This window comes from Camelina sativa, chromosome 7 (assembly GCF_000633955.1).
Source record: "Camelina sativa cultivar DH55 chromosome 7, Cs, whole genome shotgun sequence".
NCBI lineage: Eukaryota > Viridiplantae > Streptophyta > Magnoliopsida > Brassicales > Brassicaceae > Camelina > Camelina sativa.
Window position 1 is genome coordinate 16,301,045 of NC_025691.1, and position 19,686 is coordinate 16,320,730.

The 19,686-nt window shown below is 34.3% G+C and overlaps 3 protein-coding genes and 1 pseudogene across 3 annotated transcripts; 2 read left to right on the plus strand and 2 right to left on the minus strand.

The window, feature by feature from the left end:
• LOC104701265 (cinnamoyl-CoA reductase 1-like) lies at positions 8,633–10,154 on the plus strand. Its single transcript, XM_010416913.2, has 5 exons — positions 8,633–8,850; positions 8,954–9,123; positions 9,221–9,400; positions 9,496–9,845; positions 9,927–10,154. The coding sequence occupies exons 1-5, from the start codon at positions 8,733–8,735 to the stop codon at positions 10,066–10,068; spliced, it is 960 nt and encodes a 319-aa protein (XP_010415215.1). The 5' UTR covers positions 8,633–8,732; the 3' UTR covers positions 10,069–10,154.
• Positions 12,843–14,411, minus strand: LOC104701266 (zinc finger CCCH domain-containing protein 14-like). The gene is made up of 3 exons (XM_010416914.2): positions 14,304–14,411; positions 13,500–14,205; positions 12,843–13,404 (listed from the first exon to the last, which is right to left on the minus strand). The coding sequence occupies exons 2-3, from the start codon at positions 14,175–14,177 to the stop codon at positions 13,090–13,092; spliced, it is 993 nt and encodes a 330-aa protein (XP_010415216.1). The 5' UTR covers positions 14,178–14,205; positions 14,304–14,411; the 3' UTR covers positions 12,843–13,089.
• On the plus strand, positions 16,428–16,946 carry LOC104701267 (keratin-associated protein 6-2-like). The gene has a single exon (XM_010416915.2). The coding sequence runs from the start codon at positions 16,502–16,504 to the stop codon at positions 16,826–16,828; it is 327 nt and encodes a 108-aa protein (XP_010415217.1). The 5' UTR covers positions 16,428–16,501; the 3' UTR covers positions 16,829–16,946.
• On the minus strand, positions 17,120–19,081 carry LOC104701268 (annotated as a pseudogene).

The window sequence follows — 19,686 nt, forward strand, 5'->3', positions numbered from 1 at the left end:
AAAAAAAAAAAAATCACTACCACACTACTACCACTGTCATTGCTAACATCATCAGTCCTACCGCTGCTAATCATCTCAATTTTTTTTCCTGTTGCCACCGTTATCACTACCACACCATCACCACCACTACTTCCACCTTTGTAATTTCTTCTCTGCCGGTTCATCGCCCCACCACCTACCACTCCCATTACCATCATTACCACCATCACTGTTACCACCACCTTTCCCTATTTTGTATACCCTTTATACTATTTACTTAATTTATATATTATTACTTTAATTTATTTATTGAAGTGTGTTAGTTTTTAAGAAGATCCTATATAGATATTGTTACTGTCTCTGAGTAGTTTTTACATATTATATACTATATATATATATATTATATATAATTAAAAGAACTAATTAGGAAAGTCATATAAGTTTATTTCTGATAAATATGAAGTTATGTACAACAGTAATGTGAAAATGCAGGGCTGCATAAAGATATTGTAAACTATAAACACATGTAGTTAGAACATAAGATTCCATATTATAGAGCATCATCACTTTTAGGTCAAGCCAATATTTACAGGGGCACATGCGATCTTATCATCTTTACAACAATCTGGACAAACTTGAGTGAAGAATACATAAAAAATATATATATTATAGACATAGATACTGATATTAGTTGCAAACTTGCAATGCACATTATCATTGACTAGACAATGCTGTGACAGTACGCCATATTTGTACCTAGATTCATTGTCTTTGGTTCCAAATATAATTTAGGTTTTCTTTGTTACTATATATGATAAATAATGCATACAAAAATTATTTTATATGGAAAGACACGCAATAAATCAAGTTACTAAAATTCTTTCCATCTATAGTTTTTGCAAATTAATTCAATTTTGTTACACTAAATTTTTATAAGACAACCTATGGACATAGTTTAATTTTGGCTCCTTAGTTACACGGAATATATCTAGTGGAAATATGCATACATATGTATATATATTCCAATAGATTGATTTTACAGAGCATTCTATTTAATTCGATATCTCAGGGACTTTCAAACTCACATTCATTCATTATGTGGGAATGAGTGTTCCATGGAATATAGCTTGAAGGCTCTAGAATTGGTTTCCAACATCGACGGAATCTCAACTTATCAAAGTGATAAGACTTATATGCTTACTTCAACTTTCACTTTGAACCATGTTTTTTGCATAACACTATTTGAATCCGGTTCTCGCTTGTAGGTCAAATCAGCCATGCTAGAACATTATACACGGTTCACCAATTGGATAAGGTTTTTTCTTTTCTTTTTTTGTTCCACCATCATTCAGGGCAGGGACTAACAATTATAGCTACCAAATCTTATTTGCTTCATACTTGTTGGTAGAATGCCTTCTTGGTACAACGACATATTTTAACAATAGTGATAATATCATAATTTGTTTTGTAGCTGTTAATCAGTATCATTAACATTTTTCAAACACTTATTGAAAGTCTAAAATATACTTGAGCGCAGTTTTACCAACGTATAACGACTACAAAATAAAAATAAATTAGTTGTTTGAAGTTGGCGACCGGAAAACAGAAACAAAGCTTACTACTATTTGATGTTTGCTACGAGATGAACATGTCGTCAATCATATGGTATTTTTACTTTATGTGGTTTGGATATGGCGCAATCTGTTTTTGATAGGTTAATTTTCTTTCTTTAGTTTTTTGTTCAAAAGATAGTTAGTTCTTGCGTCGTTCACTAGTTTCAAATTTTTGGCCGTCGGTCAAAAAAGGGAAATTGATAGTACTATCCTAATTGAATTCTTGAACATGATTGCTTGAAATTTTTTTAGAAAAAGAGTTTGTAAAAAATTTCGGCCGCTGGAGGGAGGTTTCAGAAACACTAATGTCGTCAAATCTTTTTTGGTATTATTGCCGATTCATCCTTTTATTTTCATCGAAACTCAAATGACATTTATTCAGATTGACATGCTATTTACATGGCAAGGCAAGCTCTTATGGAGATCTTTGTTATTTCTTTGGCCTTGAATGGTAGTAGATTCTACTATAGTTTGTGGTTTATGTTTTTGAAAAACCCCCCATTTTTTCTCTAATCAAGATTAATTTAGCCTAAATGGATTCTCTAAAATAGGGAAAATAGTTTTTAGGTTTTTTTTACAATTCTTAATAGTATCCAAAATCCACATAATTAGAGATTTAAAAAAAAAAACACTTACCACACTTCTTACTTATTTTTCTTTTATTACAAAAACTAAAAACTCAAAAATCAAAAACAAAAAACCATAATCTAAAAACCATTTAAAAATCCACTACCATTCAGTTTCTACATAATAGCACTGATATAATAAGTCGGTTTTCTACTGCTTTACGAATCACAAGAAACAAAATCAAAATTTTGAATTTTTCGAATTAAGTAACGTTAACGACATAATGCTTAGTTACCATAATATTAAAGACTCAACGATGTTCCAGTTCAAGTGTTCAACGAGTCTTTACTATAATGGATTGTGGTGATTTGTGTTTCGAATTTTGGGTTTTTACTTCTGTCATTTATGTCAAAATGTTTCCCTATTTTGGGACAGATTTTTTGGGGTTTCACTCTCATTTGCTTAATTTTTCAAGATTTCAGTCTCGCTGGCTTAAAATTCAAAAGTTTTCAACTCTTCTTGCTTTCGTAATGATTTATGTGGAATTCAATAAAACAGAAAATTGGACAAAGAAAAAAAGAGATTCACGAACATGATTTGATAGAATCTTATGCAAATTACACTGTAGTTTTGGTGGCTTTGAATTAACTGACAAATTGCGAGCCAACCAAATTAACTTTAGAAGAGTATATGGGATTAAACTACAGATGATCGATCGATATGATTGGGACTTTCTCAATGTGGAATGTGACGCAATGATAACTAAGACTTTCTCGAAGTGGAATGTCTTAAGAAGCCTCCAAACCAACTACTATGATCGATCCTCTATAGGTATATCAATTAAATAATTTGCTAAATTTATTGGTCATATATATACTTATCCAAGACCACCAAAAGGTTAATCCTAAGTATCCATCGATCAAAACGTTTAATTTGAAATTGATCAAATTGAGATTATTCTCCTTCAAATATCTTTAGTTTTCGTTCAAAATCAACAGTAAAAATGAATATTTGAGAAACAAATGAAAAATTAGTATACCACCACCTTTTTAATGTTTAATTCAAAATTATTAAACTTTATGAATGAATATGGAATGTTATGTTTGGGTCGACTTAGCTCAATTATTTTTTTCTTTCTCATTGGTGCGTCGTTGGTGTTAGTGATCAATGGATCGGTGCGTTTAGAAAATTTAGTTTTTTTTTCTCTTATTAATAGTCTATTTATGTTTAGGGTTTTAGTAAGTTTTTATTGATTAATGATATTGTGTTTATGTCGCCTTCTCCGTAATCTGTTTTTGGTAGATCTATCGAAATCACAACAAATAAATTTTTGGATTTTAGAATTAAGCGATCATTTAGTCATTTAGTCTATCCCTAATAAGTTTGTGGTACGCCGGTCCACATAAAATGATAGATCATATGTGTTCGATAATATTTGTATCCACTTTTGGATATAATCTTAGCTAAATGGAAGTTTTGTATTGATTTAGTTAATAAATAAACAAAAAAAAAAAGCATTTCGAATACATTGTCAATTGATTGATGGTCTCATAGGGATATGACAAAACAGAGAATTGGAAAAAAAATTGTTGCCAAAACGAGTTTCGAAGAATAAAAAAATGAATGATTGGGCTTCATGTCTTTATTCCATTTTGGGTGGGTATCTTTTAAATAAAGATTTGATCATCTTATTCTTCGTCGTCTTCTCATATATCTCGTGTTTCTTTTTTGTTTTTTTTTCTTGGCATTCCAAAGACCCTAGCCGCATAGCTGTAGTTTATACTATACGATCTTTTTTTAAATACCTTTACTCATGAGCAAATTAAAATCGTTTAATTTATGAGAAAATGTTGTAATATATTTTCTTTTGTTTTACCCTTTTTGTATTCAAAACGTTTACAAAATCCAAATAACATATATTATTATATTTCTGAAATTCACTAAAAGTACTAATTGTATGTTTACTCCGCTTTGGTAATAATATATTATGTTTTACAATTTACTGGGGTATATATATATTTTAGTAATTGAGTTTCACATTAAACATTACATGGGAGATGATTGAACTTCCAAAGAGCATACGTTAGTATCAATTTATCATGTACGAGATGAATGGTTGAAAATTATTGAACCGGATAGTCAAAATAAGATTCAACGGACGGTGAAGTGCATTGCGCATGACGAAAGATTAAGGGTGGTGCCAATAAAAAGTGATATCTTCGCCCACAGTCGCGGCGGTTCTAGCTTGGCTGAATGAAGGTGTAGCATTGAGTTGCTTCCAAAGTAGTATATATATATAGGGAGGTTTGCATAATTTGAGGATGAGCTTTGACATTGTGTCAAGTTTCTAGATCTTGGTATTGATATTGTAATGCACAAAAAGAAAAGATATGTTGGTTGGGTTCAAACATGCAATACACGGTAATCGTTTTGGTAAGAATTGTGATTAATTAAGTATAATGCGAGTGTGACCTCACATTTAATATCAAATAAGTATACTGCGAGTGTGACCTCACATTTTTTTTTTTTTGTCAATTATGCGCCGTTAAGATAACGGATCAAGATACAAACTTGTCCCTATGGAAAGCCAATCATAACCCGGTGACCTTATATGGAAAAAAGATGGTTCACAGGTGTTTGTTCTACCGAAACAATAGATCCGGACAAAATAAAAGATAAGCTTAAGCTAATACAGAACATAAGACAGAACACAAGACATAAGGACCAAACCCAATAAGATAACACCAACCCGAAATAGATAGGCCACTCAATAAGACAAAAGACACGCCAAAAACTTGCCATCATCTGTGTTGAGGGAGAATGCCACACGAGAAGCAAGAGTCTACGTGTAGTTTTGATGAGTCCTCCTTGCATCGAAAGTGTCTAGACATTGGATCCCTGAAAAGGGAGACCACAAGTAGGACGAGAGATAACTCTCGCGAAACAGCCACACCATGCCAACAAGATCTTGTAAACCGAGAGCGAAGAGTCATAGCACGTGACTTCTATCGCCGTCCCAACGTTACCTCCACCTTCAATGACGAGTGTGACCTCACATTTAACATCAAATATTATATCTTGTTTCTCACATACATATCTCTTTTACACGTATAGTTCTGACTTCTCTTTACACGTTCAAAAGCTCTGACTCTCTCTCTTTTTTTTTAATCCGAAAGAGGTAAAACATTTTTTTTTATTAACAATAAAAGATTTTAATATCCGTATATATACCCAAGGAACTCAGTTGATCAACAATAATATTCCAAACTTGTTGAAACAAAAAGAAGATTATACTATAATATACAATTGAAGCGGAAAAAATATTTCGCTTCGTCTGTGCATCTATAAATAGTGGCTTCAAGAATTCTCATTATCATCATCTCAACAACAACTCTTTTTGGTATTTCTCTACAACCAACATACACATACTGACATACACTTTGTATAGGACAAGATCTTGAGTCATATATTATATAGCTACAATGATCATCAAACTTCTCCGTTTTAACACAACTTCTTGATGTCCGTAAGAGGTTTGTAATGTCCATAAGAGGTTTGTGGCAGGTTCTTTCAATACGCTATATATTTATATATATATATATTTTTTTTCAATCGCAAATCAAATATCGATCTCTAATGGTTTGGGAGGCAATGATATATATATAGTGTTGACAGAAGATAGAGAGCACAGATGATGAGATACAATTCGAAGCAGTTTCTTTGCATCTTACTCCTTTGTGCTCTCTAGCCTTCTGTCATCACCCGTTATGTCGTCACCCATCTTCTTTCAAAATATTATACATATATACAAAACTATGTTCAATCTCGTTTCTTCCATGTCTTAATTTCTTCTACTTGTAACTACAAAGAACGCAAATTTAGCTGTAAACATGATTTTGTCAAAAGATATTATATTGCACTTACATGTTGTTATAGATATAATATATTCTTTCCACCAAAAAATTAAGATATAATATATTATTATTATTATCTTCAAATCTCGGTTTGAATTATCATGTATTTTAATTAGGCTTCACCCTCTCTCTCTTTTTTTTTTTGGTTAGAGTCAGCAAACTTCTTTAGTTATTTTTATACCTGAAATCTGAATCATGAATGTCATATAAGAGCACAATATATAGGTTCAAATATTTAAAATGTGGACATTACTTCGATTTTGGAATTGGTAAGGGTAGAATGAAAGTATGTAATAGGTGAGTATCTTGAATATTTATATTTGATATGGTTGGGAAAAAAATGAAACAATTCAATCGTTTCAACTACCTCAAAAAGAGCCCTTAAATGGGGTTCTTCAAACATCAATTTGTTTCATTGTGGGGGTTAAGGTAAAATTGTGTGTTTAAGTCTGTATTTCTTATATCTACTTTTGTTAATTTAACAGTTTATATCTTTTGATGTTTATATAACTTATATATGTTCAATAAAATATTGCTTCACATACAAGAGATCATTCAATTTAAAAATGTCCATATATACCTATGATTTATGGAGAATTTCGCCTCTCGCGGTTAATCTCACATTTCATGGGGCTCTCAATTTGGCAAAGCAATCTCACGTGGCTTCATAGAGAGTATCACTCTCTCAGCAGCACTTCAACCTTCCTGCGGCTCATAGCAACACAAACAGTCATCTATGTGATATGGTGAGAGAGAAATAACCAGATCTCCAACAACTACCGCATCCGAAACCGAAAGCATAAGGGAATATTGTTGATCAGGCCATCAGGGAATCAAAAACACTTGTCTTGCCAGCAATTTAGTCAACGATTAATCCTAAAAGCTGATAGCTAGGTTTAAAGGCTTTGTGTCAAAGAGTACATTGATTTCGAACACAGTCTAATATAGTTGGAACATATACAGTATCGTAGTCATGTTACCACAACAAAATCATCAACGGAGATCAACCAATCCGCAGAAAATTCACGACCGTCCATATGAAAGGCAACAATAATTTGACCCACTCAATACTCAAAATTTGACCCACTACTCAATAAACATGTGGCGGCTGTACACAGAGAGACAAGAGTAACATGGGTTTCGAACTTTGTTAGTAGGCTGAACTCTTTACTAAGCCTGGCCCAACGCTTTACTATGTTATGTTAGTTTCTTTCTTTCTTATTATATTTTCAGAAGAAGAAAGTTTTAGTTATGTGAAGACAAAAAGAAGTAAGTTTCTAATCATTTGCTTCTAGTGCATAGTCACATTTCTTTTATAGACTTTGTTATATTCCGACGACTTTGTTAAATGTTCATGTAAACTCGGTTCCAAATTTAGTATATATCTTTTACGAAATAATATATTTTTCTTCGTTTCAAAAATGAGTGAATGACAATCAGTGATGAGGAGGAGATCGATGATTATCTAACCTCGACGTCAGTGCAGACGTGCAATGGATGATAAATGTAATAAATATGATCTTTACTATGATGATGCATATGTGAACTGTGAAGTTGACGTTGTTACGTCTCTTTGTGTTTGATGCGTATTCACGCTTTAAAATGAGTAAACGATGGTCTATTTTTATGTTGAATATTTCTTCACCCGCAAGACGATTTTCGGATGAAAGCTACAAAGTAAGATTATCTTTACTTGTTACTATGACTGAATATCAATAAAGATAACCTTATATTGTTTGCTTATCTCGTGTCATTCGTAGATTCTTTGAACAATTTGCTTATATCTCCCGAAACCATTTAGATATATAGTAAATAATGTTTCTATTAAGAATTTGTTTTAAAAAAAAATATTTTAGAAAACCTTATAAACATAAATTACTTTGAAATAAGGAAGTGTGATATATCAATAATATACATTATGTTGGGTTTGAATGAAGGTGGTAACACAAATGACAGTAGCACAAATTAATAGGCTACATGTCTTGGTAATAATGTGAAGTGTTTTAGAAGTCATTTTTGGTTTTAATTTACTGACCAAAAAAATAAAACTATTATATATTGTATCCGTTTGATTAAAGAGTGACACACAAATCTAAATCATTATTGATCAAGATACTCGTTGAATGCTAAGTATGTATATATTATTTTGAACTAGTTGAACAAGTTGAAACTTATCTGTCAGATTAGTTGAGTAGAGTAGACAATTAAATTAATTACGAAGAAAAAATAAAATCGCAAAATCTTCTTCCAATCAATTTATTAACACCTCGTGACAAGCATGTTTTTTTTATTAAAAAATATATATATATATATATATATTGACGTGTGTGAGTTGTATTGTTGTTTCAATGAATTTTTATTTGATAAAATAAGCCTCGTATTGCTTGTATTTGCTCGAGAGATTCAAAGACTTCAAATTTCAATAATAGTTTCTCATCACTCCATTATTGAGATTTATCATTAATGCTGAAGAAGTATATAACAATAATACATACAATATACACATTGAAAACTGTACTTATTTTATTTTTTTGTTTAACCACCGTTAGTTTTTTTTTACATATTGTCACACAAGTTAAATCATATAAAGCTGATCAGTATAGTCGTCGCTCAATACCATAACTTGACCCAACCACCAAATATAATAAAAGCGAGAGAGATGAACGGCGAGGGAAAGGTGGTTTGTGTCACCGGAGCTGCCGGATACATAGCTTCTTGGATTGTTAAGCTTCTGCTAATTCGTGGCTACACCGTCAGGGCCACCGTTCGAAACCCATGTATGTGTCTTCTTCATCTCTCCTTTCTTCTCCTTTAGCTTCCTAAGCTAGTTTGGAGTAAGCAATTTAAGACCTGACATATTTATTTATTTTTTTCCTCTAGTGGATACAAAGAAAACAAAGCATCTTCTTCAACTTGAAGGTGCAAGTGAAAGACTAAAACTGTTCAAAGCAGATCTTATGGAAGAAGGTTCTTTCGACGAAGCTATAGAAGGATGCGACGGTGTATTCCATACTGCTTCTCCGGTTTTATTCAACGTTACAGATCCTCAGGCACGTTTAATGACTTCAAACTATATATTTTTTCTTTTCAAGAACACAATAGTTTCATTTATTTATATGCTTTGTCGATTTGGAGTCTTTTCTTCAGACTGAGCTGATTGATCCGGCCGTTAATGGTACTTTGAACGTTTTGAAAACGTGTGCAAAAACATCCACTGTGAAGAGGGTCATCTTAACGTCGTCCACAGCTAGTACTGGTTCTCCTGACCCAAACGTCATGGTGGACGAAACCGTCTTCAACGATGCAAGTCTTTGCTACCAGATGAAGGTCCTTAAATCATGTGCTTTTGTGATGACATAATCAGCCAGTTCATGAGAATTCACTCTGTTTCTTACCTTTTTTATTTGTTTTCAACTTTCCAGGAATGGTATGCATATTCGAAAATATTAGCTGAGGAAACTGGATGTCGGTTCGCTAAAGAAAATGGGATTGATTTGGTAGTAATGAATCCAGGAAACGTGATCGGACCAGTTTTGCAGCCAACTCTTAATTACTCTATAAGGGTAATTGTGGATCTGATGAATGGTAAAATCCCTGTTTATAGTTGTTACTACAGGTTCGTAGACGTGAGAGATGTCTCTCTTGCTCATATCAAAGCGTTCGAGGTCCCTTCTGCTAGTGGCAGATACATCATTGTTGATCCAGATGTATCAATGAAAGACATTCATAAGCTTTTACATGAATTGTTTCCTGAATTGTGTCGTGATGATAAGTAAGTTTAAGTTTTATACCTTAATCTTTGTTTATACTCTTATATTGAATCCATAAGCTAATCAACAACACTTTATTGTAGGGATGGAGAGAATGAGCTGAGTGAATTCGCATACAAAGTGTGTGTCGATAAATTGAAAAGTTTGGGAATTGAGTTCACTCCTATGAAAGAAAGTCTCAAGGACACTATTGTTAGCCTTAAGGAGATGTCTCTTCTTATATGATTCATTGACAAGAATCATAGCTTTCTTTTTCTTGTGATTTGATAATTTACTCTTCTGGAGATTAATAAATATGTTGTCCAAGCTTCTATGTAATGAAATATTTATTAAAGTTAAAATAAAGTCATAAGTTTAAGATAAAAATAAATTTCCTGATTTTTTAAAAATTGTAAATGAATTTACATATCTCTGTCTGTGTGTGTGTTATAAAATAAATGAGAAGTCATTTTCGAAATGAGAAGTCATTTTCGAATCACTAATGTACAAAACATTAATATACCTGTTCCAACTTGTTAAGATCAACCGAGAAACTTATGTCTAGCTATGGCAGACTCTAAACAGAGGCCTCACCTTAAAATGTCATCCGACACAAGTACTGCATTCTCAAAGTGATTTCATCAGGTAACATCAAAAAAAAGTAAGCTAACTGAGAGAGGACAAGACGCAGTGAATTCAAAGAGGTACCATGTAAATATGAAAATCACTTGTCAGGGCTAGTCCAACCGCCAAACAAGCCCACAAAGACCCCTTGTAAGACTCACTACAAAAACTAGCTTATGAGTGAGGTTGCCTCTACGGCATCTATTTATTCCCCTCGTATCTGATTCGGGATTTTATCACATCGACAAAACAAAACGATAAGAGAACCAATAGAGGTTGCACTCAGGCATGACATGCTACTTTGAAGACAGCACTACGTTAAGCAATGATTATCATTTCGAGGAGGCACTCATGAGCATGACATTTCCAGTAACCTCATGCTGAGTTCAAAACAAAGGTATAACTCATGAAAGTCACAAATTTCAGACAAGAAAATAATAACTAAAAGTGTATGCAATAAAGTGAAATCGATGATTCAACTCTGCATAAAGGAGCGTGCAGTGGCAACATTTAGTAAGATCTTCAAAATGTAATAATGTAGGATTAACCATCCCACAAACGACTAAGCGACGATTTATCATTATTGTAGCTCCAAACTTCTAAAAATGATAAGATCCTAGGTACAGTCCAAATAAACATGGTAAGTTCAGAAGACCAGAGTCTAGAAAAGGGCACAACGCCAATGCATATAAGTAATACATGCTGCATAAAGCTACTCATTTAGGCTAAATACAGTTGTTTAAATCATTCACTAGAGCTAGTCCAACCTACGACGCAGAATGAACACAGGATTCTTACTTTCTTTGTATTTACCGTTTGTTCGAACCTACAAAGGGAGTCAATGCTAAACCAAAGACTGTTTTAACCTGAGACAGCGGTAAAACGTGATTATTCTCTAAGACAATACTCATATTTTTTTTTTTAAAAAGCCAGGTTGAATGTATTTGACCTTCAGTAACCTAGATTTTAATCAAACTAGCATACTGATATCAAAAACGGTCTAATATAGTAAAATGTAATATACCTAGTCCTGGTAAAGTACCAGTTAGTACCACTAGCCACCAAATTCAACCAAAAGACAAAGCATACTCCATATGAAAGGAAAATGTAACAAACTTGATCATCTAACTCTCGAAGATTCACAATGTATCTTCCAGCTAGTAAGTATCCCAATGAAATTCTACAAACTTCATCCACCTTGTCAGTTAAAACCAATTTAGCAAAAGAAGTAGTTTTAGATCCACTAACACAGAGACATCATATGACTTAGACCAAGTTTTTCAACGTATGGCAGGAACTAACTAGTGACAACTTCTAATCACAAAATCGTCAAGAAATAGATTTCTGCATAGAAATTGCTATTTCTTGCCGAACCTAAACAGAACAACTTGATACATAATATATCATCCAGATACAGTCACTGCATTCTTCTCCAATGATAATATTAGCAAAACACATAGTTCTAGATAAACTAACCCATTCTATGAATTAGACTATGTTTGTCAGCATAATGCAGGAACTCGAGTGGCGGTTTCCAGAGATTACTCTTCCCAAAACAAATCAAACAGAACATAAGAACATTGAATGAGTAAACTAACACATTCTATGAGTGGCGGTTTCCAGAGACTACTCTTTGGACATAAATACACAAACCAAGATTACCAAGAAACAACCTCATATCTTCACAACAAACCAAGATTACCAAGAAACAACCTCATATCTTCACAACAAACCAAGATTACCAAGAAACAACCTCATATCTTCACAACAAACCAAGTCAATCGTTTCCCATGAATGTATTTCCATGTTTAGAAAGAACATAACTATACCAACACATTAGTGTATGATCTGTAATTTTGCACTGCGGTATGTAAACTCCCAAACCAAATCAAACAGAAGATAGAAACACTGAATAAGTAAGTTGCAGAGTTATGCACAAAGTTAAAAAAAACTTTCATCAATACAAATTCAATATCGTTGTTGAATCTAAAATCCTTTTCCAGGTCCCTTCTCCTTCTTAATCCGAGAGAAATACAAACAACATATCCAAAAGAATCAACATCCCAAAGTCGAAAAGAGAGAATCACACATTTCTTCAATTCTTGATACGATTCTTCATAAGGAAGTAAGTGAAGAAGAGGATGACGTGGACAGAGATAAAGAAGAGAGCAAATACTTGGAACGAGAAAGAGGCTTGGCGGTTAAGGAATCAACTTAAAAGAGTCGTGAAGCTCTTCTTCTTCATTATGCTTATTGTTGAAGATTGTGAATGAAGCGATGAGCTTCTAACCAAGCGATGTGCTTGTAGAGAGATCAATGTTGATCTCTGTAATCGTTGCTTAGATCTATGTTGATCTGAGTATATGATTCTTATCTTCTTTTTGTAAGTGTGAGCGTGTGTAATCAAAGCTATAGATATCTCAAAACTTAACAATTCTCCTTTCCCTTTCATATCCATACCCTAATTATAATTTCCCTATAACATCTTTATCTTCTTTATTCCTATGCAAATATGTTTCTTCCCTCATTCAATTACCCAGAAAAAGTTACCATATTTATATCAAATCTGTACACAACCAACCCCACTAATTATTACCCTTTTTTTGGGTGAGACCTTCTTCTTCTTCTCCCTTCCTCAATAGATCAGCGAGTGAGCATCATCATCATCCTCTCTTGATCAGTAAGAGAGTGACGGAAATGGCAACGGTGACCGTACGGACACGCAGCTCCCGTAACAATCATCCTACAGACCTCAGTTTTGTAGCGCGGATGCCTAATCACAGGACGGAGCTCGTCGATTCCGTGAGCGAATTGGCAGTTATCGCCGTAAGGACAAGCTCCAGTCTCTTGCCATTTGTTACAAAGCTCCGTCTTCGTCATCCCTTGACGATACACCTCAAGCTCTAAAGCTTCTCTCTCTTTTGTTTCTACACACACCTTTTGAGATGAGAGTGAGACCTACACAGAGAGATATATTTATGACGTCATTATTATTTAAAAAAATAAAATCGGAAAATAATAATTTAATAAATAAAGTGAGAAATTAAAATTACCGAGTCGGTGTTGCTGAGTTGACTCGTTTGACGATCCGAAGCTCCAAATCCATGGCTTCGTCCTTGGTTGATCTTGAGATAACCTGGAGATCTGACGGAGATGCTCTTAGGCAACGAGTTTCTCTTCGCGGAACGAGAATGATGCTTATGAATCGGAGCGAAATCGGAGATCTGGTGACGGAACTGACGGTTATGATTATGAATCGGCGGCGGCGAAGATACGGAGGAGGAGGAGGAAGAGGAAGAAGTAGAGAGATGAGTAAGTTTGAGCAGATCTGAGTTTTCAAAACGGAGAGCATCGTTTTCGCGACGGAGAGAGTCGAGTTCCGTCAACAGAGACTGAAGACGGTTGATACAAAGCTCGTAATGCTCGTTGAGTTCATCGTACTCGAGGATGAGTCGCGCTTGACGCAGACGATGCTCTGTAGTTGTATCGTCGCGAGCAGGTGGAGAAGACGACGACGGCGGAGATGGAGAGAGCGATAACGAGGTCGGAAACTGAGAATCCGGCGAGAAGATCGAGTTGTATAAGGAAGCGAAGCTTGCGGCGAACTCTTCTTGATGTTTGTTGCTGAAGCTTTTCTCAGAGATCGGTGATAACGGAGGCGGCGGCGAGTTTGAGTTTAGCGCCGTTACACATGCTAGATCTGTTAGAGTAGTCGCCGCGAGTTTCTCCATTTTTTTTTAGCAAATCTTCGAAAGCTTCCTGAAGAAGATAACACAAACAATGTGTGAATTCACAAAATTGAATCCTATTAAATCTAAAAATCAAACTCGGAGGAGCGAGAGAGAAAGAGAGAGTACCTGAACGAGAAAGAGCGGTGAAGTAAGAGATGTGAACAATGCTCTCTGTATATAAACTGTGAAAACAGAGAAGGACGAGAGAGAGGTGAGGAAGAAGGAAGAGATAAAGATCGTATACGGAAGAGACTATGGGAAGATTGTTACATTACATATATTAGACCGTACGATGAGATGATCTAAGGATGTGATTGTGTTTAATTGGTTGGTGAATTGCTTCCTGATGGTTAAGGTAAAGTACAGAGGAGTATTCTACCTCTACCCACTTCACTTTTTTCGCGCCAACTTCAGAACCGTTAGAGATGTCTAACAGAATAATAGATATTTGTATTTTTTTGTTTTTAGATAACTTCAACAACAAAACTATGTGTTTTAGTTCTTTACCAAAAAAGACTAGTGTTTTAGTTTACAGTAACACACTTTATACATCTTGTGAGAAAATAGTAATTATATTTTTATTTAACTAGATATAAAATTTGAATTTAGTTAATATAACATGGATGAATTATGGATTTTAAAGGAAGTTTAGAGCTCTTTCTCCCATTCAATTTGCTTGAAAGGAGACTTTTTTAAGTTCATGGATGTACATGATTGGAATGTTATAGTAAATCGAAGGACAAAATATCGATAGACGAAGTTCCGATTTACGTTCAAACTATCAGGAAACTAGTTAAAAACATTATTAGTATATTCAATGAGCAACTATAAAAATTTGGATGGAAACAAAGTGTTTGTTAGGAGGGGAAGTTTTGCTTGTAATTTGGAGAATAAGGAAGTATGTATTGATATGTTTGAAGAAAAAAATTCCATTTATTAAGTTTGGTTGGACCAATCATGAATAAGAGAATAGTTAATTAATTGATGATCAAATGTTAGATTTTTTTTTAGTTTGTATATTGTTTGTATAGTTTCACGTTGTTAACGACCGTAGTAGTAAAGGTAAGGGAGTTTGCTTCAAGAGCACAACTTAAACTAACTAACTATGGTCCCTCGTCCGATGTGTATATACTTCAATCAAAATCTTTCGTTGTAGCTAACTAACTAGAAAATGTTTCCTTCCTTCTAACCCAACAACCCTATCGAATTTACAGTTTTAACCTTTTCTTCAACATTTTACTTTAGAATAAAGCTAATCCAAATGTAAGTTTATAATCATAATTAATTCTTATATAGCATTTTTTTTTTAACATCTTACTTTAGTACTTTATTAAAATTGAAACATATATTACATAGTTATTCTAGGACATACATGTCTAACAAAGAGATGATTAAAAGTTAAGAAGAAGAAAACACAATCGAACAAGTGAATTAAACGCTTTTCTTTATAAGCCTTACGCGCTAATAGATTATCAAATTTATTATATTTATTATTCGTCTTCTTCCTTACATGATTATATTGTTTGGCTATCATTCTTTTGACGAAACTTCAATAAACTTTGTAACAATCAATGGTTACGATCTATCTGTTACATTGCTTCCCAACAACACATCTCTAGAAACGGGAGATGACATCTTTATTAGTTAATGAATACCATCTTCTGAATCTCATTCCATGCTGACATCTCCAAATGTTATTTTTGGAGTTTAAAGATGATGTGTTAAACTTGAAAACTTATTTTTGTGCTATTTGTGAGAATTAACTTTATTTTTCTTTGTATTTTTTTTGTTTTTAGTTTTTACGATCCATTATTTTTTATGGTTTAGTTTTGTAAACCGACAAAAACTCATCAACCCGTTTTAGCCAAACTTATTTCATAAACTCATTAAACCCCACATTTCCAATTTAATGAGTTCATATGGATATGGTTACATTAAGTTTACCCATGAATCTGAACTCATTTTAGCACCCCTAAACATAGCTACCAAAATGCCTCCATGGGTCCATAATCCAGCTCCAGCTTGATCGTGACTTCATGAACTCTATACATCTTTTACTTATTTAATGAATTGAACAATACATTTTCTTAAAATACACGAGAATTGAGATTGTAAATGGGTGTGACGACAAAAGGAAAAAAAAAAAAAGTTTAATGGGTTTCGGCCCAATACATATGTAAATAAGCCCAATAAATACGGAAACGCAATGCATCATACACTTTGTCAATTTTTTGTTTTCTTTCTCAAATCTTATCTGATTTTCTCATCACTCCATAAATTCACAAAATTCAGTGATTGTCATTTGTCCAATCACAACAAAACCAATGACATCAAATAAACTCTGGAGCCGTAAACCAGAGGTCAAAACCGGGAAATCCGAGTTTCCGGTTACCAGATTCCTCCGTGGACAAATCGAGAGCATCAAGAACACAACCACTGGTCCAGGAATCGGCGGCGGTATTGGCTGCGGCGCTGGAATCGGCTTTGGTCTCACCGGTGGGCTCGGGATTGGCGCCAATGAAGGTCTTAACCATTCTAATGTGGTTCTTGGATTCGGTTTAGGTTGCGGTATCGGGTTCGGGTTTGGGTATGGGTTTGGTGTTGGCGGCGGGTACAGTTTCGATGACATTAAAGATAGGTTTGACCTATGAGTACAAGCTCCGGTTCTTAATCCCGGGTCGGGTTCGGGTTTATTACAAACATTTATGTTAATTTTGTATTAACATTTTTGTTGATTGTCTATTTCTAATCAGATTACTCTTGTCTTCATTTTGTTTTATAAGTTCAATATTTGCTTGAATTATATAATTATTGAAGCATAAACATAAAAATAGTTACGATTATTACACAAATTTATTAATAATTCATTATTAACAACAACAAAAAAAAGATTATACATAAAATTTGTCAAATTATTCATTTTCTTATAGCACACTGTAATATCAAAAATATAAAGTAAAAACATAAAAAAATCAAATCGATCATAAATAAATTATTTAAACTGAAGAAACAAACTTTTCGAAGCTGTCGTAGATATTTCTCATGAGTGGTCTTTTGTCTGGGTTCTTGTGTACACAAGCTAAACCGATCTTGATCACTTGAACCATACTATCTTCCAAATCTCTATCCCCAGCCAAAACCGAATCAAGAACATACCAAACCGGATCAAGAACATACCAAATCGGTTCAAGATTTGGTCCAAGAAGTATGTTGCTTGAGGTTATGTGTCCATGGACGTATCTTTTGGGACTGAACTCGTGAATGTACATCAATCCTTTGGCGATTCTTCTCAATATACTTAACCGGACCGGCCAAGTTAATTGCTTGCAGGACACGCTACCAGCTCTACCTGTCATAAACTTGTATAAATCAGACTCGAATCTAAAGTATATACATATGGACCATGGATTTATGCGATTTCGACACTAAACGTACCTTGAATTGCAGAACCAAGATCACCATTTGGTATGTAATCATAGATCTAGAGCTTCTCTTCTGGAGACCAGCAACAAGCCTTGAGATTCAAGACATTAGGGTTCTTGAGTTTCGCTATTGCTTCGACATCAGCTAGAAACTCTTTGAGCCTTAACCAACCTTTATCTTCCAATCGTCTAACAGCTAACATTAACCCGTTATCAAGAACAACCTTGTAAACTAGCCCGATCCTGCTCTTCCCTAGAAGAAAAGCCGAAGCTTTCAGTAGCTGGTCGAGGTCAAATTCGATCTCCGGGTCCATTGGTATGAAAACCTGTTGATGAGTTTTCTTCTCATCAAGCGCTTCAGATTCTAATTCTGTCTTGAAACAAAAAAACTCCGGTTTTGTCTTCTTCAGTTTCTCTTCGGAATCATCTTTGATTGCACAAGCTGATGCTTTTCGAAGACAGTAGATAAATAATGAAGCAAAAAAAATGATTACGGCGAGTGTGCCTCCAGTGGCTGTAACGATGATGCAGAGTCTAGAGTGATGGTTGGCTCTTCTTGTATATAGCTGAGAAGGAACTATCCCTGTGTTTCTTGTGATGCAAGAAACCTTTAAGGGTAATCCACTGAGGAAAGGGTTCCCTTGGAAAGCATTTGGACCGGCATTCAACAGTACGTTGGATTTAGGAATCGGACCGCTGAGGTTATTGTAAGAGAGATCGACATATAGAAGCTCCGGTAGATCTCCAAGACTTGTTGGAATCATACCTGAGAAGAAGTTATGAGAAAGATCAAGAGTACCTTTCAGATTCTTCAGACTTCCAAAATCTTTGGGGATTGTTCCAGTTAAACGATTGAAAGAAAGATTCAGGGAGATGAACCAAATTAGAACTGAATCCGGTTGGAAGATCTCCAGTGAAACTGTTCGTGCTAAGAACTAGTGTCTTTAGCCTCTTGCATTGAATAAGCGACAAAGGGATCGAACCATTGAAAGATTTCTCAGAAAGATCCAAAGTCATGAGACTCTTGAAGATCCCTACCTCTTCAGGAACTGACCCGGAAAAAGAATTGCCAGAAAGAACCAAGCTTTGAACCCCTTTAGGTGCACAGAGTTCAACAGGTAAGTTCCCTTGAAACTCATTGTCTTTAAGGTTAATGTGACGAAGCGACAAGAGACTACCAATGGAAGGAGGAAGAGAACCCGAAAGACGTTTATTAGGAAGACGAATCGACACAACTCTCAAATCATCATTACATGTAATACCTTGCCAAGAACAAGGGTTTGGATCTGACGAGTTCCAATTGGTAAAAACAGAGTTATTCTGGTTTTGTAGGAATTGTTTAAAAGAGAGAAGAGTTGACCTTGATCGTTTAGAGAAGTAGATATGCCAATGAAATGAGTTAGAATGAAACAGAGAATGAGAAATGATTGAGCCATTTCAGAAGAGAAATCAATTCTGAATTGAGTATATAAAGCTTGGCTATTAAATATCTCTCTCAAGAAGTAGCATGTTTTAATCAATAGTGTTGCTATAGCTTGGACTGGCCTAGGTTTTTTAAGTCAACAGTTATAACTTCTTTTTAATCCTAAATTTTTGAAGATATTTGTTTTGTTTTTTTTTTGGTAGAAAGTTGCATCTAAATTCTATGCATCAAACAAATTGTAATTAATAAATGTTTGAAATTTTGTATGTGTATATATATTTCATTTTATATGTCAATGGAATTAGCGATGATTGAGGCGATCATTGGAACAGTAGGGGGCACGTAATGTAATGAGGAACAGCTTTGCTAGTTTCTAGTTGTTTAGTGGTGGGGAAATGTATTGACAATTTTTACTTGTTGATCCTAAAAGTCAAATCTCCAACTAGAATAAGTTATTTTACCGGTCAATTTAAGTTTCGGTTCGACTTGATTTGTTCTCTCTAGTTTACTTCTAGAATTGTTTGTTTCTCTTTTCATTTTGGGTCTTAATTAAGAGACAAATCTCAACTAGTTTGGGGAATAAGAGTTAACAACATGTGTCGGAAAAAACATGAAAAACACAAATACACTACTTAAAAGTCAACTTCACGAGTCATGGCCAAAC